At 55.9% G+C, this 21,997-nt stretch overlaps 1 protein-coding gene across 1 annotated transcript in view; it reads left to right on the top strand.

Moving 5' to 3' along the window:
* LOC144740655 (histone demethylase UTY-like) overlaps positions 1-21,676 on the top strand; it is a 57,234-nt gene extending 35,558 nt beyond the window's left edge. The window contains exons 3-7 of the mRNA XM_078623451.1: positions 13,218-13,272; positions 13,976-14,010; positions 15,777-15,870; positions 17,099-17,225; positions 21,574-21,676. Coding sequence (XP_078479577.1) covers positions 13,218-13,272; positions 13,976-14,010; positions 15,777-15,870; positions 17,099-17,225; positions 21,574-21,676 — 414 coding nt within the window. The remainder of the gene's footprint in view (positions 1-13,217; positions 13,273-13,975; positions 14,011-15,776; positions 15,871-17,098; positions 17,226-21,573) is intronic.
* The last annotated feature ends 321 nt before the right edge of the window (positions 21,677-21,997 follow it).

The raw sequence follows: 21,997 nt of genomic DNA, 5'->3' as shown, positions 1-21,997 counted from the left end.
CACACACCACACACACACACCACACACACACCACCACACACACCACCACACACACCACACACACACACCACACACACACACCACACCACACACACACACCACACACACCACCACACACACCACCACACACACACCACACACACACACCACACACACACACCACACACACACCACCACACACACACACCACACACACACACCACCACACACACACCACACACACACCACACACACACCACACACACACACGCACACACACACACCAACCACACACACACCACACACACACACCACACACACCCCCACACACACCACACACACACACACACCACGCGCACACACACACACCACGCACACACCACGCACACACCACACACACACCACACACACACCACACACACACCACACACACCACACACACCACACACACACACCACGCCACACACACCACGCACACGCACACACCACGCACACACCACGCACACACACCACACACACACCACACACACCACACACACACACCACGCACACAAACACCACACACACCACGCCACACACACCACGCACACACACACACCACGCACACACACCACGCACACACCACACACACACCACCACACACACACCACACACCACACACACACCACACACACCACACACACACCACCACACACACACCACACACACACACCACACACACACACCACACACACACCACACACACACACCACACACACACCACACACACACACCACACACACACACCACACACACACACCACACACACACACCACACACACACCACACACACACACCACACCACACACCACACCACACACACACACCACACACACACACACCACGTTGTTGTCGCCGCGCCGTCCTCCCCCAGGGGAGTAGCTGCTGCCTGTGAGGTTCAGTGGCCTTGGCTCGGCAGCCATCTGCCTCCCTCCCTCCCTCCCCTGCCTCCGTGTAGCAGGAGACCCGTGTGTGTGTGTGGCAGGAGACCCGTGTGTGTGTGTGTGGCAGGAGACCCGTGTGTGTGTGTGTGGCAGGAGACCCGTGTGTGTGTGTGTGGCAGGAGACCCGTGTGTGTGTGTGTGGCAGGAGACCCGTGTGTGTGTGTGTGGCAGGAGACCCGTGTGTGTGTGTGTGGCAGGAGACCCGTGTGTGTGTGTGTAGCAGGAGACCCGTGTGTGTGTGTAGCAGGAGACCCGTGTGTGTGTGTGTGTGTGGCAGGAGACCCGTGTGTGTGTGTGTGTGTGGCAGGAGACCCGTGTGTGTGTGTGTGTGTGGCAGGAGACCCGTGTGTGTGTGTGTAGCAGGAGACCCGTGTGTGTGTGTGGCAGGAGACCCGTGTGTGTGTGTAGCAGGAGACCCGTGTGTGTGTGTGTGTAGTAGGAGACCCGTGTGTGTGTGTGTGTAGCAGGAGACCCGTGTGTGTGTAGCAGGAGACCCGTGTGTGTGTGTGTAGCAGGAGACCCGTGTGTGTGTGTGTAGCAGGAGACCCGTGTGTGTGTGTGTAGCAGGAGACCCGTGTGTGTGTGTAGCAGGAGACCCGTGTGTGTGTGTGTGGAGCAGGGGACCCGTGTGTGTGTGTGTGGCAGGAGACCCGTGTGTGTGTGTGTGTAGCAGGAGACCCGTGTGTGTGTGTGTGTAGCAGGAGACCCGTGTGTGTGTGTGTGTAGCAGGAGACCCGTGTGTGTGTGTGTGTAGCAGGAGACCCGTGTGTGTGTGTGTAGCAGGAGACCCGTGTGTGTGTGTGTGTAGCAGGAGACCCGTGTGTGTGTGTGTGTGGCAGGAGACCCGTGTGTGTGTGTAGCAGGAGACCTGTGTGTGTGTGTGTGTAGCAGGAGACCCGTGTGTGTGTGTGTGGCAGGAGACCCGTGTGTGTGTGTGTGGCAGGAGACCCGTGTGTGTGTGTGTAGCAGGAGACCCGTGTGTGTGTGTGTGTGTAGCAGGAGACCCGTGTGTGTGTGTGTGTGTAGCAGGAGACCCGTGTGTGTGTGTAGCAGGAGACCCGTGTGTGTGTGTGTGTGGCAGGAGACCCGTGTGTGTGTGTGTAGCAGGAGACCCGTGTGTGTGTGTGCAGCAGGAGACCCGTGTGTGTGTGTGTGGCAGGAGACCCGTGTGTGTGTGTGCAGCAGGAGACCCGTGTGTGTGTGTGTAGCAGGAGACCCGTGTGTGTGTGTGCAGCAGGAGACCCGTGTGTGTGTGTGGGGCAGGGGACCCGTGTGTGTGTGGGGCAGGGGACCCGTGTGTGTGTGTGTGACAGGAGACCCGTGTGTGTGTGTGTGGAGCAGGGGACCCGTGTGTGTGTGTGGAGCAGGGGACCCGTGTGTGTGTGTGGAGCAGGGGACCCGTGTGTGTGTGTGGCAGGGGACCCGTGTGTGTGTGTGTGGGGCAGGGGACCCGTGTGTGTGTGTGTAGCAGGAGACCCGTGTGTGTGGGGCAGGAGACCCGTGTGTGTGTGTGTAGCAGGAGACCCGTGTGTGTGTGGGGCAGGAGACCCGTGTGTGTGTGTGCAGCAGGAGACCTGTGTGTGTGTGGGGCAGGAGACCCGTGTGTGTGTGTAGGGCAGGCAGCTGCCCCTGTTGCCGGGCAGAACGCGTGCCTTGGTGACGGATGGGCCTCTCCGCCTCCTGATTGGCTGCCGAGCAGCCAATAGCACGGCTCCCCTTTGCAGCTCTGCTTTGCCTTTTTTATTTCTTCTCTTCCCCCTCTCTCCACCCTGCAGTTATCTGTGTGTTCGTGTGTGTGTATGTGTGTGTGCAATTGTGTGTGTGTGTGCTATTGTGTGTGTGCAATTGTGTGTGTGTGTGCATGTGTGTGTGTGCAATTGTGTGTGTGTGTGCATGTGTGTGCGTGTGTGTGTGCAATTGTGTGTGTGTGCAATTGTGTGTGTGTGCAATTGTGTGTGTGTGCAATTGTGTGTGTGTGTATGTATACATCCGTGTGTGCAATGTGTGTGTGTGTGTGCTGGGGAGCGGTGGTGCAACGGTTGACTCGCTGCCCCTACGAACCCGGCGGTGTGAGGTTTAGAGCCCCGCTCACAGCCAACACCGATCATCTCAACCCGCGGTGTGTGCAGTAGTGAACATCGCCACTGGGGAGACAAAGGCGGCCGGGCGTGGTGCTGTCCACCCCCCCACCCCCTCGTGTGCCACGGTGCCGGCAGCCTGCATGGGTGCTGCTCACAGCACTTGCCCCAACAGTCTGTTAAGAGGCTACACGGGGGATCTTTGTCTTTTCTGGGCTGTGCAAGTGGTGTGTGTGTGTGTTGTGGGGTGTGTCTGTGTGTGTCTCGTGTGTTGTAGGGTGTGTCTGTGTGGTTCAGGGTGTGTCTGTGTGTTGTAGGGTGTGTCTGTGTTGTAGGCTGTGTCTGTGTGGTTCAGGGTGTGTCTGTGTGGTGTAGGGTGTGTCTGTGTGCTGCGGGGTGTGTATGTGTGTTGAAGGGTTTGTCTGTGTGTTGTAGGCTGTCTGTGTGTGTGTAGGGTGTGTCTGTGTTGTTGTGTGTGTCTGTGTGCTGCAGGGTGTGTCTGTGTGTTGTAGGGTGTGTCTGTGTGGTTCAGGGTGTGTCTGTGTTGTGTGTGTGTCTGTGTGTGTCTGTGTTGTAGGGTGTGTCTGTGTGGTTCAGGGTGTGTCTGTGTGGTTCAGGGTGTGTCTGTGTTGTGTGTCTGTGTTGTGTCTGTGTGGTGTAGGGTGTGTCTGTGTGGTTCAGGGTGTGTCTGTGTGGTGTAGGGTGTCTGTGTGCTGCGGGGTGTGTCTGTGTTGCAGGGTGTGTCTGTGTGTTGCAGGCTATGTCTGTGTGTTGGGTGTGTCTGTGTGTTGTAGGGTGTGTCTGTGTGTTGCAGGCTATGTCTGTGTGTTGGGTGTGTCTGTGTGTTGTAGGGTGTGTCTGTGTGTTGCAGGCTATGTCTGTGTGTTGTGTGTGTGTCTGTGTTGCGGGGTGTGTCTGTGTGTCGCAGGGTGTGTCTGTGTGCTGCGGGGTGTGTCTTGTGTGTGTCAGGGTGTGTCTTGTGTGTGTCAGGGTGTGTTTATGTGTTGCAGGGTGTGTCTATGTGTTGCGGGCTGTCTGTGCGCTGCAGGCTATGTCTGTGTGTTGTTTGTGTGTATTTGTGTGTCTGTGTTATGTGTGTGTCTGTGTTGCAGGGTGTGTCTGTGTGTTGCAGGCTATGTCTGTGTGTTGTGTGTGTGTCTGGGTGTGTGTGTCTGTGTGCTGCGGGCTATGTCTGTGTGTTGCAGGGTGTGTCTGTGTGGTGTCTGTGTGTCTGGGTGTGTCTGTGTGTTGCAGGGTGTGTCTGTGTGGTGTCTGTGTTGCCGGGTGTGTCTGTTTCATCTTGATCAGTCTAGCCCCTGGGTCTGTCCTGTGACCTCCTGCCTCAAAGGGGGGGGGGGCTGGCCTGGCCTGGCACAAGCGCCGTGGTGGTGGCGTCACCCCGCCACTTAGTGGTGGAGTTGTCGTTGGGGTGTGTCTGTGTGTTGTAGGCTGTCTGTGCGCTGGGGTGTGTCTGTGCGCTGGGGTGCAATCCGCACAATCAAGGCCCGTGTGTAGAATCTTTACACCGCCCTCGGCAATACTCAGGGCACCGCTCACGGCACGACCCTAATGGGGGGGGGGGGGGGGGGTGTGTGTCGAGTTTGACAAGATTGATTCGTGTTAGCAGGTAGAGAAATCAAAAGCGACGAAGGTTATTTATATGCACAGGAGGTCTCATTCACAAGGGGTGTGAGTGTGGTTGGGTGGTGATTGAGTTGAGTTGTTGTTGTTTGATCATGGACCGGCTGAATGAACTCTAGAGACCCTTCACGTGACGAGGGTTTCCGTGAGGCACACCGTCTTCATTGGCTGCTCGACACGGCACAGGTCCCCCGTAGACTCGACCCTGGACGTGTCACACCGACGGCGATGACCACCAAGACGGCCAACAAACATCCGGCCGTGCAATGTCTAGCGAACATGGCGGTGGGATGTGACGAGTCCAAGAACCATCAGCCACGAGCTCTCCCCACTCTCAGCTCCTTCTATGCTACCCCGGCGCGGCCTGACTCAGGCCTGAGTCAGGCCTGAGTCAGGCCTGAGTCAGCCTCCCTTCTGGGACCCGGCAACCACAACCACAGCGGTTGTGGGTTGTGGTGGTGGCGGGGGGTGGAGGTGGTGGAGGTAAAGTTCGTGGTGGTGGCGGTGGAGGTGGTTGCGGTATCTGTGGTGGTGGTGGTGGCGGCGATGGAGGTGGTAGCGGTGGTGGTGTGGTGGAGGTGGTTGCGGTATCTGTGGTGGTGGCGGCGATGGAGGTGGTAGCGGTGGTGGTGAAGGTGGTGGCGGTAGTGGTTGGGGGGGTGTGGTGGTAGAGGTGGAGGTAGTCGTGGGGGGGGGGGGTGGAGGTGACTCGCGTTGACGGAGTGGGGGGGATGGAGAATGGAGGGGAGGGAGGGAGAGAGACTCGCGACGTTTCCACCACCACCACGACCACCACCACCGCCGCCACCACCTCCACCACCACCGCCGCCACCTCCGCCACCGCCACCACCGCCACCACCACCACGACCACCACCACCACCACCACCGCCGCCACCACCACCACCTCCACCACGACCACCACCACTGCCGCCACCACCTCCACCACCACCGCCGCCACCCTCCACCACCACCACGACCACCACCACCGCCGCCACCACCACCACCGCCGCCACCACCTCCACCACCACCGCCGCCACCTCCACCACCGCCACCACCACCACCGGCCGTGGGAGTTTGCGTCACGAGGAGGTCAGAGCCCATGGAGACCCGAAGAGGGCGACGAGGAATGCCGGAGGGTGACGCGGCACGGGGAGAGTCGGGGGGGGGGGGGTGGGCAGGGGGGGGGGCTGGGGGGGGGCAAGGAGGGGGTAGGGGGCTGGGGGGGGCAGGGGGGGGGGCATGGCAGGAAATGAGGTGAAAGGTCAAATTCTTGTTGTGTTGATGAGCGCGGTTGGCTAAGTAAGGTGTGAAACAGAGACCCACAGACTCATCACACAGAGACCCACAGACTCACCACACAGAGACCCACAGACTCACCACACAGAGACCCACAGACTCGCCACACAGAGACCCACAGACTCACCACACAGAGACCCACAGACTCACCACACAGAGACCCACAGACTCATCACACAGAGACCCACAGACTCACCACACAGAGACCCACAGACTCATCACACAAAGACCCACCACACAGAGACCCACAGACTCACCACACAGAGACCCACAGACTCATCACACAGAGACCCACAGACTCACCACACAGAGACCCACAGACTCATCACACAAAGACCCACAGACTCACCACACAGAGACCCACAGACTCATCACACAGAGACCCACAGACTCACCACACAGAGACCCATAGACTCACCACACAGAGACCCACAGACTCACCACACAGAGACCTACAGACTCATCACACAGACCCACAAACGCACGCACAGAGCACTGCGTGTGTACATTGTGCGTGTTTGTGTGTGCCCTGCCTGTGTGTGTGTTTGCACTGCGTGTGTGTGCGTCTCACTCTTTTTTTTCCTCTGCAGATGCTTTCTAGGAAGTCTGCTGTTTAGCATCTCTCCCTCCCTCTCTCCCTCCCCCAGCCCTCCCCCTCCATCATCGCTGCCTCCCTCTCCTCCCCCAGCACTCTTAGCCTCCCACCTCTCACTCACCCCTCACTTCCCCCCCCCTCACTCTCCCCACACTCTCCCACCCACCTCACACTCTCCCCCCCTCTCACTCCCCATTCTCACTCTCCCCCCTCTCCCCTCACTCCCCCCCCCCTCACTCTCCCCCCTCACTCTCCCCCCCCCCTCTCACTCTCCCCCCCACCCTCTCCCCTCACTCCCCCCCCCCTCACTCTCCCCCCCCCCCTCACTCCCCCCCCTCACTCTCCCCTCGCCCTCCTTGCCACCCTCCCTGCCTGCTCAGCCTTTTCTTATTCTGTTTGTAATGTGAAGCAGCTGGATTACTGTGTGTCACTGTGTGTCACTGTGTGTGTCACTGTGTGTGTCACTGTGTCAGTGTGTGTGTCACTGTGTGTGTGTCATGGTGTGTCTGCCACTGTGTGTCATTGTGTGCCTGTGTGTGTGTGTGTCACTCTGGGTGTGTCACTGTGTGTGTCACTGTCAGTGTGTCACTGTGTGTGTCATGGTGTGCCTGCCACTGTGTCATTGTGTGCCTGTGTGTCACTGTGTATGTGTGTGTCATGGTGTGCCTGCCACTGTGTGCCTGTGTGTATGTCACTGTGTAACTGTCTGTGTGTGTGTGTCACTGTGTGTGTCACTGTGTGCGTGTGGGGAGCGGTGGTGCAGCGGTTAGCGCGCTACGCCGCTCTACGAACCCGGCGACCCGGGTTCGATTCCCGCTCACGGCCAACACCGGCGACGATTATCTGAACTGGTCCTGAGCCTCCCCTAGGTCGACTCAGCCTCAAACGAGTACCTGGTGCGGCGCGTTAAAACATCGCCCACTGGGGAGACAAAGGCGGCCGGGCGTGGTGCTGCTTGCTAGCGGCGCTTGAGAACGAGGGAGTTTGTTGACGCTTCAGGAGGAATCCCGTGAGCTACGAAGCTTTCTTCCTCACAGGGGCCATGAGTTAAGAAGGCCCCAAAGACAAGACGGTCACGGGAACACGCCCCCCCCCCCCCACGTCTCCTCACGCACGCGGCTTCCCGTCGCAGCGCGAGGGTGTTCGGAGCTCACAAGCTAGTTGGGGTGTTGCTTGGAGCCGCGCTGTTGCCGGGGCTCTGTGTGTGTGTGAGGGTGTTTGTTGAGAGGGTGTAGATGGTCACGTGGGTCGTATTGAGGGTGTTGCTTGAGAGGGTGTAGATGGTCACGTGTGTCGTGGTGATGCTGTTGCTTGAGAGGGTGTAGATGGTCACGTGTGTCGTGGTGAGGCTGTTGTTTTGAGAGATTGTTGATGTGCACGTGGGTCGTGGTGAGGGTGTTGTTTGAGAGGGTGTAGATGGTCACGTGTGTCGTGGTGAGGCTGTTGCTTGAGAGGGTGTAGATGACCACGTGTGTCGTATTGAGGGTGTTGCTTGAGAGGGTGTAGATGACCACGTGTGTCGTGGTGAGGCTGTTGTTTTGAGAGATTGTTGATGTGCACGTGGGTCGTGGTGAGGGTGTTGTTTGAGAGGGTGTAGATGTCACGTGTGTCGTGGTGAGGCTGTTGGCTCGGGCGATGCGTGCAGGTCGGCGGGTGGGTGACGTGGTGCCGGCTGTGTGTGTAGGGTGTTGGGTGGATGCAGAGGGTTGGGGTGCGGGGGTGTGAGGGGTTGTTGATGGTTGTTGAGTGGGGCTGTAGGTGCGAGTGGGTGTTGGCCGGGCGAGGATGTTGGTTGTTAGAGCATTGGGTGTGTGTTGAGTGCAGTGCGTCCGGTGCAGTGTGAGTGCAGTGTGTTGAGTGGGGCGTGTTGAGTGGGGCTGGGGCGCTGGGTGGGGTGGAGCGTTGTGAGTGGTGTAGGGTGTAGGGCAGGTGTAATGTGTGTGTGGTGTGGAGGTAGCGTGTCGTGTGGGTGTAGAGTGCCGTGTGTAGTGGGTGCAGCGTGCATGTACGATGTAGAGCCGTGTGTGTAGGGTGTAGTGTAGCGTGTGTAATGTGAGTGGGTAGGGTAGGGTGTAGCGTGTAGGGTGTAGTGTGTAGATTAAGGTGTAGTGTAGTGTATAGTGTGTAGGGTGTCAGGTGTTGAGTGGTGACGCTGCGGTTGTCCAGGGTTCGTGTGCCCCCCCCACTCCCCGTGGAGGCTGAAGGGGTTAAAGCCGGGACGTGAGGGGGCGCCTGGGGCCAATGGCGGAGTTCCCCCCTCCCCCTCGCTCCCTCCTCCCCACTCCCTCCTCCCCCACTCACTCTGTGGCTTGTAGTCGTCCTGCCTCTTCCCACTCTCACCTCTCTCCCTGTGCGTCTCTCTCCCTCGAATCATTCACTGTCAGTGGGCTCGTGTGTAGCGTGTAGGCGGGTGAGTGTGTAGGTGGGATAGTGTTGTGTAGGGTGTGTGTGGGATAGTGTTGTGTAGGGTGTGGGTGGGTGAGTGAGTTAGGGGTAGGTGTGGGATAGTGTTGTGTAGGGTGTGGGTGGGTGAGTGGGCTCGGGTGTGGGTGGGATAGTGTGTAGGGAGTAGATGGGCGAGTGGGTAGGGTGTGGGTGGGTGAGTGGGCTAGGGTGTAGGTGGGATAGTGTGTTGGGTGTAGGTGGGTGAGTGGGTAGGGTGTGGGTGGGTGAGTGGGCGAGTGTGTAGGTGGGATAGTGTGTTGGGTGTAGGTGGGTGAGTGGGTAGGGTGTGGGTGGGTGAGTGGGCGAGTGTGTAGGTGGGCGAGTCTGTTGGGTGTAGGCGGGTGAGTGGGTTGGGTGTGTGTGGGTGAGTGGGCTAGGGTGTGGGTGGGTGAGTGGGTGAGTGGGCGAGTGGGCTAGGGTGTGTGTGGGTGAGTGGGCTAGGGTGTGTGTGGGTGAGTGGGCTAGGGTGTGTGTGGGTGAGTGGGCTAGGGTGTGGGTGGGTGAGTGGGCGAGTGTGTAGGTGGGCGAGTCTGTTGGGTGTAGGTGGGCGAGTCTGTTGGGTGTAGGTGGGCGAGTGGGTTGGGTGTGTGTGGGCGAGTGGGCTAGGGTGTGGGTGGGTGAGTGGGCTAGGGTGTGGGTGGGTGAGTGGGTGAGTGTGTAGGTGGGCGAGTGGGTTGGGTGTGTGTGGGTGAGTGGGCTAGGGTGTGTAGGTGGGTGTGTGGGTGAGTGGGCTAGGGTGTGTGTGTGTGTGAGTGGGCTAGGGTGTGTAGGTGGGTGTGTGGGTGAGTGGGCTAGGGTGTGTGTGTGTGTGAGTGGGCTAGGGTGTGTAGGTGGGTGTGTGGGTGAGTGGGCTAGGGTGTGGGTGGGTGAGTGGGTGAGTGGGCTAGGGTGTGGGTGGGTGAGTGGGTGAGTGGGCTAGGGTGTGTAGGTGGGTGTGTGGGTGAGTGGGCTAGGGTGTAGGTGGGTGTGTGGGTGAGTGGGCTAGGGTGTGGGTGGGTGTGTGGGTGAGTGGGCTAGGGTGTAGGTGGGTGTGTGGGTGAGTGGGCTAGGGTGTGTAGGTGGGTGTGTGGGTGAGTGGGCTAGGGTGTGTAGGTGGGTGTGTGGGTGAGTGGGCTAGGGTGTAGGTGGGTGTGTGGGTGAGTGGGCTAGGGTGTGTGTGTGTGTGTGGGTGAGTGGGCTAGGGTGTGTAGGTGGGTGTGGGTGGGCGAGTGGGCTAGGGTGTGGGTGGGTGAGTGGGCTAGGGTGTGTGTGTGTGTGTGGGTGAGTGGGCTAGGGTGTGTAGGTGGGTGTGTGGGTGAGTGGGCTAGGGTGTGTGTGTGTGTGTGGGTGAGTGGGCTAGGGTGTGTAGGTGGGTGTGGGTGGGCGAGTGGGCTAGGGTGTGGGTGTGTGAGTGGGCTAGGGTGTGGGTGTGTGAGTGGGCTAGGGTGTGGGTGTGTGAGTGGGCTAGGGTGTATTTGCATGTAGAACGTTTTTTAACACCGCACGTCGCCACCCGCCCGTGCTAATCAGAAGTGCGGGGGGGGAGGGGGGGGGTGGAAGTACAACGAACTAAACACAACAACAACAAGAAGCAGTTCTAAAGAAATGAGTTCGTCAATCTAGATGATGATGATGAAGATTTAAAAGTGGCATCGGAAGAGAGCGTTCCAGACGGCCTTGGAAGCGCGTCTGAAAGCGCCGCGTGGCGATGCAGTGACCAGCATCTCTGTTGGATGATTATTTGCCGTAAGCCGCCGCCGCTACGACGATGACCTGAGATCGCGTGATGGTTCGTGCTCCTTGTCGAGATGTTGGCTACCTCGCCCGGCGTGCGGGGAGGTTCCGTGGGTTCGATCCCGGCCCCTGGTTCTTTCGGTAAAGTCGCGTAGAAGGGAAATGATAAAGTAATTAAAAGAAAACATAATAAAATAATATATTAACATAAAATAATATAATCAAATAATATATAATAAAATAGTAAAATAATTATTATTATATTTCGATTTAAAGCTTTCGTGACTGCAGGGATTCATCTTCTTGGTTCTTTCGGTAAAGTCACGTAGAAGGGAAATAATAAAATAATAAAAATATAAAACAATGAATAAATAAAAAATACAAAAATATATCGATTTAAAGCTTTCGTGACTGCAGGGATTCATCTTCTTGGTTCTTTCGGTAAAGTCATGCAGAAGGGAAATAATAAAATAATAAAATAAAACATTATAATAAAATTTCAAAATTCTCTCAAAATTCTGTGAGAATTGTAACAACGCAAGCAGCCGTCTTCAGGTGAAGAACAGGTCTGTCCGACAGACCTGTTCTTGAATGGCCATTCAGACGCTGTCTTTCCGACAGACCTGTTCTTCACCTGAGGACGGCTGCTTGCGTTGTGGCCGAAACGTCGTGAGAATTGTATTTTATTACGTTTAATTTATTTTATTATTTCCCTTCTACTTGACTTTACTGAAAGAACCAAGAAGATGAATCCCTGCAGTCACGAAAGCTTTAAATCGAAATTTGCTATGCTTGTTTTCTCATTAATTCCTGATGGTTGCTTGTGTTGCAATCGAAACGTCGTATTCTATTATTATTAAATTTTGTTATGTTTTATTTTTATTATTTTATTACTTCCCTTCTACGTGACTTTACCGAAAGAACCAAGAAGAGGCTTGCTGTATTTGCGTGCGTCTCTCCACTCTCTCTCTCTGCCCCCGTGGTCCTCCGGTTTTTCCTCCCTCTCCACGTTTAGAATCAACGTCGCTTCGCCTTCAGAATATTTGGCTGCTGTACACGGACGATGGTAGGGGGGTGGGGGGCGAGAGAGGCCGACTCCAATATCCGAGTATCGATCCACAAATGCATTGTGACGCTCACGGGGGCTCTAAACTACGTCACTGTTTGTGTTATTTATCAGCAGGTGTAAGGCCCCGCTGAGTTGCTGTGTAGCAGCTACACCCCTGGCCATCACCAGTGATAGCAGCTCAGCCACGTGGTGGCTTCATCATCACCACCACCATCATCATCATCACCACCATCATCACCACCATCACCACCATCACCACCACCATCATCATCATCACCACCATCACCACCATCATCATCGTGTGAAAATGTATAGCAGCAGGCAAAATACTCCCAACTTTTGCATGTTCCTAGAGACTCGTAGAGACCCACAGAGACCCAGAGACTCACATAGACCCACAGAGACCCGCAGAGACCCACAGAGACCCGCAGAGACCCACAGAGACCCGCAGAGACCCACAGAGACCCGTACAGAACCATATAGAGCCACAGAGACCCACAGAGACTCGTATAGACCCGCAGAGACCCAAAGACCCACAGAGACTCACAGAGACCCGCAGAGACTTGTATAGACCCACAGAGAACCACAGAGACCCGTACAGAACCATATAGAGCCACAGGGACCCACGTAATCAACGCACGTAGATTCCACGCGTGGTAGACCCGGAGAAAAATGCCGGCCAACGCGGTGAAAGAGAGAGGGGCGCAAATTCAAAATACACAGCAGCAGCAGGCGTCAGGGGGGTCGGGATCGAACCCACGACCTCCTGTAGACCAGGCGAGGTAGTCAACATCTCCTAGCCACCGAGATGATGATGAGAGATGCAGACTCCAAATACACAGCAGCAGCAGTAGCCGGCGTCAGGGTTAGGGATCGATCCCACGACCTCCCGTAGACCAGGCGAGGTAGTCTACATCTCCTAGCCACCGTGATGATGATGATGATGAGAGAGACGCAAACTCCAAATCATACAGCAGGCGTAAGAGTCGGGATCGAACCCACGACCTCCTGTAGACCAGGCGAGGTAGTTAACATCTCCTAGCCACGAATGTCTATGCGTGTGTATGTTGCACTTCTTTAGCACCGTACGTACCCAAGCGTGCTCATCAGAGGTGAACACGGTTTGTAAAGAAACGAGTTTGTCAATCTGGATGATGATGAAGATTTGCAGGTGGTGGTGGTGGTATTATCTCCCAGTGGCTTCCTCATGTCGGAAGGAAGAGAGCGCAAGCGCGTGCGAAGGCGCCGCTGCTGCTACCGCTGTGTTGACCGGAGTTCACTTGGTGTGTCTGCACGCGTGTAGATCTGTGTCTAATGGGTGCGTGTCTACGTGTGTGGTCTGTCTGTGTGTGTCTGTCTGTCTGTATGTGTGTGTCTGTGTGTGTCTATGTCTGTGTGTGTGCGCGTTGCTGTTGCAGCATTTCCAGCTGGCGCTCATCGACTCCAGCCCGTGCTCGCTCTCCAAAGCCGAGAGTGAGTTCTCACCCCCCCCCACCCTCCCCCACCCACCCCCCCACCCTCCCCACCCTCCCCACCCCCCCCACCCACCCCACCCCACCCTCCCCACCCCCCGCGTGCCCCCCCCCCCACACCACGGTGGGAGGCCGTGCCCCGCAGTGATGTGACATTCAGTGATGATGATCATGGTGGTAGTGGTGGGGAGTTGGAGAGCGATGGGTTGATGTTGGTGGTGGTGGTGTTCTGGGTGATGATTGCCATGTGGTGGTGGTGGTGGTTGTGGTGGTGGTGATTGCCATGTGGTGGTGGTCTGGGTGGTGAGTGCTATGTGTGGTGGTGGTGGTTGTGGTGGTTGTTATGTGGTGATTGTTATGGGGTAGTGATTGCTATGTGGTGGTGGTGGTTGTGGTGGTTATTGCCATGTGGTGGTGGTGGCGGTGGTGGTGATTGCCATGTGGTGGTGGTGGTGGCGGTGGTGGTGATTGCCATGTGGTGGTGGTGGTGGTTGTGGCGGTGGTGGTGATTGCCATGTGGTGGTGGTGGTTGTGGCGGGTGGTGGTGATTGCCATGTTGGTGGTGGTGGGTTGTGGCGGTGGTGGTGATTGCCATGTGGTGGTGGTGGTTGTGGCGGTGGTGGTGATTGCCATGTGGTGGTGGTGGTTGTGGCGGTAAAGCACCGAGCCTCGTTGATGCTTCTGTATCTCGTTCTCTCCCACAGTTCGTTTCCACATCGCTCACTTACATGAAATTCAGGTCAGTGTCCACACGGACACACACACAGACACCAATACCAAATACTCGCCACGGCGCCTGTGCCAGACTAGGTGCACCACTTTGAGGCTATCACGTGAAGTGTGGAAGGCTCCCTGCTGGCAGGTCACGGGACACCCAGCAGGTGCCATGGGTCGGCTGACTGAGATGACCGCCCACGCTCCGACTGATACCCCCCACCGTGCCAACTCGCTGCATTTTAGCCGCCCGGCGCTCTGCTCGTTGTTGTGAGCGTCGCTCCTCCGCCCTCCATTGTTGTTGCTGGAGGGCGATTGCACGGGGCAGACCCAGAAGGTGCCACGGGTCGACCTGACCGAGATGACCGGCTGATGCACCACCTGTGCCCCTACTGTGCCAACTTGCTGTGCTTTAGCCACCCGCGCTCCGCTCGTTGTGTGTGAGCATCGTTCCTCCGCCCTCCGTTGTTATTTCTGGAGGGCGACTGCCTCCAACTGCCCAGTAGCGTCCTTCACGAGCCTCCTCCACTGAGGCCGATCTTGACACCGCTGGTACCAGTCATCGGCAAGTCCACTCAGCTCCACGTCCTCCTGTACCACATCACTCCATCTCTTCTCTAGCCCGTGCCGCGCCCGTTTTGCCCCCTCGATCCGGCCGAAACAAAATCTGTTTAGGCATGCGGTTGTAAGGACCCCGCTGAGCCGCTGTTCTTGTTCATCATCATCATCGTCAACATCGCGTAGAAATGTACAGCAGCAGCCAAATGCTCTCAACGCCCAGGCGACCGTTGATTCTAAATGTGGAGGGAAGAAGCGGAGGACCCGGAGACAAAATCCACGCAGTGACCACCACGGGGAGAGACACGCAGACTCCAAATATACAGCAGCAGCAGCAGCCGTCAGGGGTCGGGATCGAACCCACGACCTCCTGCGTACCAGGCGAGGTGGTCAACATCTCCTAGCCACCGTGATGATGATGATGAGAGAGACGCAGACTCTAAATACACAGCAACAGCAGCAGGTGTCAGGGGTCGAACCCACGACCTCCTGCGTACCAGGCGAGGTAGTCAACATCTCCTAGCCACCGTGATGATGATGATGCCCCATGTGGGCCACGCGGGTTTCTGTGCCTCGGCGTTATTTTTATTATTTGTATTATTGTTGTATCGTCGATGTGTTGGCGTGCGTCCCAGCGTGGCGTGCCACTTGGCCCTGGGCCCTCGCGTTGTTTGTGCGGCGGCGGTGGGGGCTGTGGTGGTGGTGGGGGCTGTGGTGGCGGTTGCGGTGGGGGCTGTGGTGGTGGTGGGCTGTGGTGGCGGTGGGGGGCTGGTGGTGGTGGCTGTTGTTGTTGTTGCTGCTGCTTGGCTGAGCAGGTCGCGTTGACCCAGGTCATCCGGGACCGCCTCGTGCGCTCGCTCTCCCTCGCTCTCTCGCTCTCTCCCCCGCTGTCTCTCTCTCTCCCTCGCTCTCTCTCCCTATTGCTCCCTCTCTCTCCACCTGCCTGGTGAGGGTGCGGTACCATCCACACCGCCCTGTCCCCCGTGCGTCACCGTGCCGCACGCAACGGGCACCACCACCACCGCCGCTGCTGCTGCTGCTACTGTTGCTGCTGCTGCCGCTGCTGCTGCCCCCTGCTGGGGACCCGGCTACCTTTAGAAGACGACGTGGGGAGGGAGCCGCGTTGATCGGTGCCGATTCCTCCGTGCTTACCCCCCCCCCCGTGTTTACCTCCCTCACCACCCCGTCTCACCCCCCCCACCCCCGTGTCCCCCCCCCCCACTGCGTGAGCAGCACAAGTACCGTGCAGCCAAGGAGGCGTATGAGCACCTCCTGCAGACGGACAACCTCCCAGCCACGGTCAAGGCAAGCGCACTACGGCAACTGGGTCAGAGGCGCTCACTCACACTCGCTCGCTCACTCACTCACACTCACTCACTCTCGCTCACGTCACTCACACTCGCTCACTCACACTCGCTCACTCACTCACACTCGCTCGCTCACTCACACTCGCTCGCTCACACTCGCTCACTCACACTCGCTCACTCACTCACACTCGCTCACACTCTCACAACCTCCCAGCCACGGTCAAGGCAAGCGCACTAGGGCAACTGGTCAGAGGCGCTCACTCACACTCGCTCACTCACTCACACTCGCTCACTCACTCACTCACTCACACTCGCTCACTCACTCACACTCGCTCACACTCACACACACTCGCTCACTCACACTCGCTCACTCACACTCTCTCACAACCTCCCAGCCACGGTCAAGGCAAGCGCACTACGGCAACTGGGTCAGAGGCGCTCACTCACTCGCTCACACTCACTCGCTCACACTCGCTCACTCACACTCACTCGCTCACTAACACTCACACTCACTCGCTCACTAACACTCACACTCGCTCACTCACGCTCGCTCACTCACACTCACACTTGCTCGCACTCGCTCGCTCACACACGCTCGCTCACACTTGCTGACTCACTCACTCACACTGACTCGCACACTCACTCACTCGCTCACGCTCGATGATGATGTGATGTTGTTGATGATGTTGTGGTGATGTTGGTGGTGATGTTGCGGTGCCCAGGCTGGATGCATCACACAGCCGAGCAGCTGGGAGAGAAATCTCAACGCGATGATGTTGATGTGGTGATGATGTGATGGTGATGTTGATGATGTTGTGGTGATGTTGGTGGTGCCCAGCCTGGATGCATCACACAGCCCGAGCAGCTGGGAGAGAAATCTCAACGCGATGATGATGATGATGTAACGATGATGTGGTGGTGGTGATGTTGTGGTGATGTTGTTGATGATGATGTGGTGATGTTGGTGGTGATGTTGGTGGTGCCCAGGCTGGATGCATCACACAGCCGAGCAGCTGGGAGAGAAATCTCAATGCGATGATGATGATGTAACGATGATGTGGTGGTGGTGATGTTGTTGATGATGATGTGGTGATGTTGGTGGTGATGTTGGTGGTGCCCAGGCTGATGCATCACACAGGCCGAGCAGCTGGGAGAGAAGTCTCAACGCGATGATGATGTGATGGTGATGTTGATGATGTTGGTGGTGATGTTGGTGGTGATGTTGGTGGTGATGTTGGTGGTGCCCAGGCTGGATGCATCACACAGCCGAGCAGCTGGGAGAGAAGTCTCAGCGCGAGTCCTGCGCTATCCAGTGCCTGCAGAAGTCGCTGGAAGTCGACCCCAACTCGGGCCAGTCCTGGTACTACCTGGGCAGGTACGTGGTTGTGGTTTGTGTGTGTGTAGCCTCTTCCAGTGGCTGGCGGGGTGAGTGGGGTGAGTGGAGTTTGTGTGATCTCCCCCTGTTCTACAGAGTGGGTGAGTGGAGTTTGTGTGATCTCCCCCTGTTCTACAGAGTGAGTGGAGTTGTATGATCTCCCCCTGTTCTACAGAGTGAGTGGAGTTTGTATGATCTCCCCTGTTCTACAGAGTGAGTGGAGTTTGTATGATCTCCCCCTGTTCTACAGAGTGAGTGGAGTTTGTATGATCTCCCCCTGTTCTACAGAGTGAGTGAGTTTGTGTGATCTCCCCCTGTTCTACAGAGTGGGTGAGTGGAGTTTGTGGTGATCTCCCCCTGTTCTACAGAGTGAGTGGAGTTTGTATGATCTCCCCCCTGTTCTACAGAGTGAGTGGAGTTTGTATGATCTCCCCCTGTTCTACAGAGTGAGTGGAGTTTGTATGATCTCCCCCTGTTCTACAGAGTGAGTGGAGTTTGTATGATCTCCCCCTGTTCTACAGAGTGAGTGAGTTTGTGTGATCTCCCCCTGTTCTACAGAGTGGGTGAGTGGAGTTTGTGTGATCTCCCCCTGTTCTACAGAGTGAGTGGAGTTTGTGTGATCTCCCCCTGTTCTACAGAGTGAGTGGAGTTTGTATGATCTCCCCCTGTTCTACAGAGTGAGTGGAGTTTGTATGATCTCCCCCCTGTTCTACAGAGTGAGTGGAGTTTGTATGATCTCCCCCTGTTCTACAGAGTGAGTGAGTTTGTGTGATCTCCCCCTGTTCTACAGAGTGGGTGAGTGGAGTTTGTGTGATCTCCCCCTGTTCTACAGAGTGAGTGGAGTTTGTATGATCTCCTCCTGTTCTACAGAGAGAGTTGAGTTTGTGTGATCTCCCCCTGTTCTACAGAGTGGGTGAGTGGAGTTTGTGTGATCTCCCCCTGTTCTACAGAGTGAGTGGAGTTTGTATGATCTCCCCCTGTTCTACAGAGAGAGTTGAGTTTGTGTGATCTCCCCCTGTTCTACAGAGTGGAGTTTGTATGATCTCCCCCTGTTCTACAGAGTGAGTGGAGTTTGTATGATCTCCCCCTGTTCTACAGAGTGAGTGGAGTTTGTGTGATCTCCCCCTGTTCTACAGAGTGAGTGGAGTTTGTATGATCTCCCCCTGTTCTACAGAGAGAGTTGAGTTTGTATGATCTCCCCCTGTTCTACAGAGTGAGTGAGTTTGTGTGATCTCCCCCTGTTCTACAGAGTGAGTGGAGCTTGTATGATCTCCCCCCTGTTCTACAGAGAGAGTTGAGTTTGTATGATCTCCCCCTGTTCTACAGAGTGAGTGGAGTTTGTGTGATCTCCCCCTGTTCTACAGAGAGAGTTGAGTTTGTGTGATCTCCCCCTGTTCTACAGAGAGTTGAGTTTGTATGATCTCCCCCTGTTCTACAGAGTGAGTGGAGTTTGTATGATCTCCCCCTGTTCTACAGAGTGAGTGAGTTTGTGTGATCTCCCCCTGTTCTACAGAGTGGGTGAGTGGAGTTTGTGTGATCTCCCCCTGTTCTACAGAGAGAGGTTGAGTTTGTGTGATCTCCCCCTGTTCTACAGAGTGAGTGGAGTTTGTATGATCTCCCCCTGTTCTACAGAGTGAGTGGAGTTTGTATGATCTCCCCCTGTTCTACAGAGTGAGTGGAGTTTGTATGATCTCCCCCTGTTCTACAGAGTGAGTGGAGTTTGTATGATCTCCCCCTGTTCTACAGAGTAAGAGTGAGGGGAGTTTGTGTGATCTCCCCCTGTTCTACAGAGTGAGTGGGGTTTGTATGATCTCCCCCTGCTCTACAGAGTGAGTGGAGTTTGTATGATCTCCCCCTGTTCTACAGAGTAAGAGTGAGGGGAGTTTGTGTGATCTCCCCCTGTTCTACAGAGTGAGTGGGGTTTGTATGATCTCCCCCTGTTCTACAGAGTGAGTGGAGTTTGTATGATCTCCCCCTGCTCTACAGAGTGAGTGGAGTTTGTATGATCTCCCCCTGTTCTACAGAGTAAGAGTGAGGGGAGTTTGTGTGATCTCCCCCTGTTCTACAGAGTGAGTGGGGTTTGTATGATCTCCCCCTGTTCTACAGAGTGAGTGGGGTTTGCTATGATCTCCCCTGTTCTACAGAGTAAGTGAGGGGAGTTTGTATGATCTCCCCCTGTTCTACAGAGTGAGTGGAGTTTGTATGATCTCCCCCTGTTCTACAGAGTGAGTGGGGTTTGTATGATCTCCCCCTGTTCTACAGAGTGAGTGGGGTTTGTATGATCTCCCCCTGTTCTACAGAGTGAGTGGGGTTTGTATGATCTCCCCCTGTTCTACAGAGTGAGTGGGGTTTGTATGATCTCCCCCTGTTCTACAGAGTGAGTGGGGTTTGTATGATCTCCCCCTGTTCTACAGAGTGAGTGGAGTTTGTATGATCTCCCCCTGTTCTACAGAGTGAGTGGGTTTGTATGATCTCCCCCTGTTCTACAGAGTGAGTGGGGTTTGTATGATCTCCCCTGTTCTACAGAGTGAGTGGGGTTTGTATGATCTCCCCCTGTTCTACAGAGTGAGTGGGGTTTGTATGATCTCCCCCTGTTCTACAGAGTGAGTGGGGTTTGTATGATCTCCCCCTGTTCTACAGAGTGAGTGAGGGGAGTTTGTATGATCTCCCCCTGTTCTACAGAGTAAGTGGGGTTTGTATGATCTCCCCCTGTTCTACAGAGTGAGTGGAGTTTGTATGATCTCCCCCTGTTCTACAGAGTGAGTGGAGTTTGTATGATCTCCCCCTGTTCTACAGAGTGAGTGGAGTTTGTATGATCTCCCCCTGTTCTACAGAGTAAGAGTGAGGGGAGTTTGTGTGATCTCCCCCTGTTCTACAGAGTGAGTGGGGTTTGTATGATCTCCCCCTGCTCTACAGAGTGAGTGGAGTTTGTATGATCTCTCCCTGTTCTACAGAGTAAGAGTGAGGGAGTTTGTGTGATCTCCCCCTGTTCTACAGAGTGGGGTTTGTATGATCTCCCCCTGTTCTACAGAGTGAGTGGAGTTTGTATGATCTCCCCCTGCTCTACTGAGTGAGTGGAGTTTGTATGATCTCCCCCTGTTCTACAGAGTGAGTGGAGTTTGTATGATCTCCCCCTGTTCTACAGAGTAAGAGTGAGGGGAGTTTGTGTGATCTCCCCCTGTCTACAGAGTGGGTTTGTATGATCTCCCCCTGTTCTACAGAGTGAGTGGAGTTTGTATGATCTCCCCCTGCTCTACAGAGTGAGTGGAGTTTGTATGATCTCCCCCTGTTCTACAGAGTGAGTGGAGTTTGTATGATCTCCCCCTGTTCTACAGAGTGAGTGGAGTTTGTATGATCTCCCCCTGTTCTACAGAGTGAGTGAGGGGAGTTTGTATGATCTCCCCCCTGTTCTACAGAGTAAGTGGGGTTTGTATGATCTCCCCCTGTTCTACAGAGTGAGTGGAGTTTGTATGATCTCCCCCTGTTCTACAGAGTGAGTGGAGTTTGTATGATCTCCCCCTGTTCTACAGAGTGAGTGGAGTTTGTATGATCTCCCCCTGTTCTACAGAGTAAGAGTGAGGGGAGTTTGTGTGATCTCCCCCTGTTCTACAGAGTGAGTGGGGTTTGTATGATCTCCCCTGCTCTACAGAGTGAGTGGAGTTTGTATGATCTCCCCCTGTTCTACAGAGTAAGAGTGAGGGGAGTTTGTGTGATCTCCCCCTGTTCTACAGAGTGGGGTTTGTATGATCTCCCCCTGTTCTACAGAGTGAGTGGAGTTTGTATGATCTCCCCCTGCTCTACAGAGTGAGTGGAGTTTGTATGATCTCCCCCTGTTCTACAGAGTAAGAGTGAGTCTATGGGTATGTGGAGGGAAAAAAACCGGAGGAGCCGGAGACAAATCCACGCGGTGACCACGGGGAGAGAGACGCAAACTCCAAATACACAGCAGCAGCAGCAGGCATCAGGGTCGGGATCGAACCCACGACCTCCTGTGTACCAGGCGAGGTAGTTAACATCTCCCAGCCACCGTGATGATGATGAGAGAGACGCAAACTCCAAATATACAGCAGCAGCAGCAGGCATCAGGGTCGGGATCGAACCCACGACCTCCTGTGTACCAGGCGAGGTAGTTAACATCTCCCAGCCACCGTGATGATGATGAGAGAGACGCAAACTCCAAATATACAGCAGCAGCAGCAGCAGGCATCAGGGTCGGGATCGAACCCACGACCTCCTGTGTACCAGGCGAGGTAGTTAACATCTCCTAGCCACACTGACGCCCCTCGCCACCAACCCCCCCACCCAACCTTCTCTGACTGCCCCCCCCCCCCACCTCTCTCCCTTCCAGGTGCTTCTCCAGCATTGGCAAGGTGCACGATGCGTTTGTGTCGTACCGCCAGTCGATAGACAAGTCGGAGGCAAGCGCCGACACATGGTGTTCCATCGGGTGAGTGGGTGAGGGTGAGTGTAGGTGGGTGAGAGTGGGTGACAGTGGGTGGGTGGGTGTGGGTGACAGTGGGTGGGTGAGAGTGGGTGTGTGTGGGTGTGTGAGTGGGTGAGTGTGGGTGGGTGAGTGGGTGGGTGTGTGTGAGTGGGTGGGTGAGAGTGAGTGGGTGAGTGTGGGTGTGTGTGAGTGCGGGTGGGTGAGTGGGTGGGTGAGGGTGGGTGTGGGTGGGTGACAGTGGGTGGGTGAGTGTGGATGGGTGAGAGTGGGTGGGTGAGAGTGGGTGGGTGAGTGGGTGTTCTACGCTCACACACACACACGCTTCACA

Source organism: Lampetra planeri, unplaced genomic scaffold (assembly GCF_965212315.1).
Source record: "Lampetra planeri unplaced genomic scaffold, kcLamPlan1.2.h2 scaffold_258, whole genome shotgun sequence".
NCBI lineage: Eukaryota > Metazoa > Chordata > Hyperoartia > Petromyzontiformes > Petromyzontidae > Lampetra > Lampetra planeri.
Note: the sequence above shows the minus strand (reverse complement) of the source record. Positions and strands in the feature narration are given on the sequence as shown.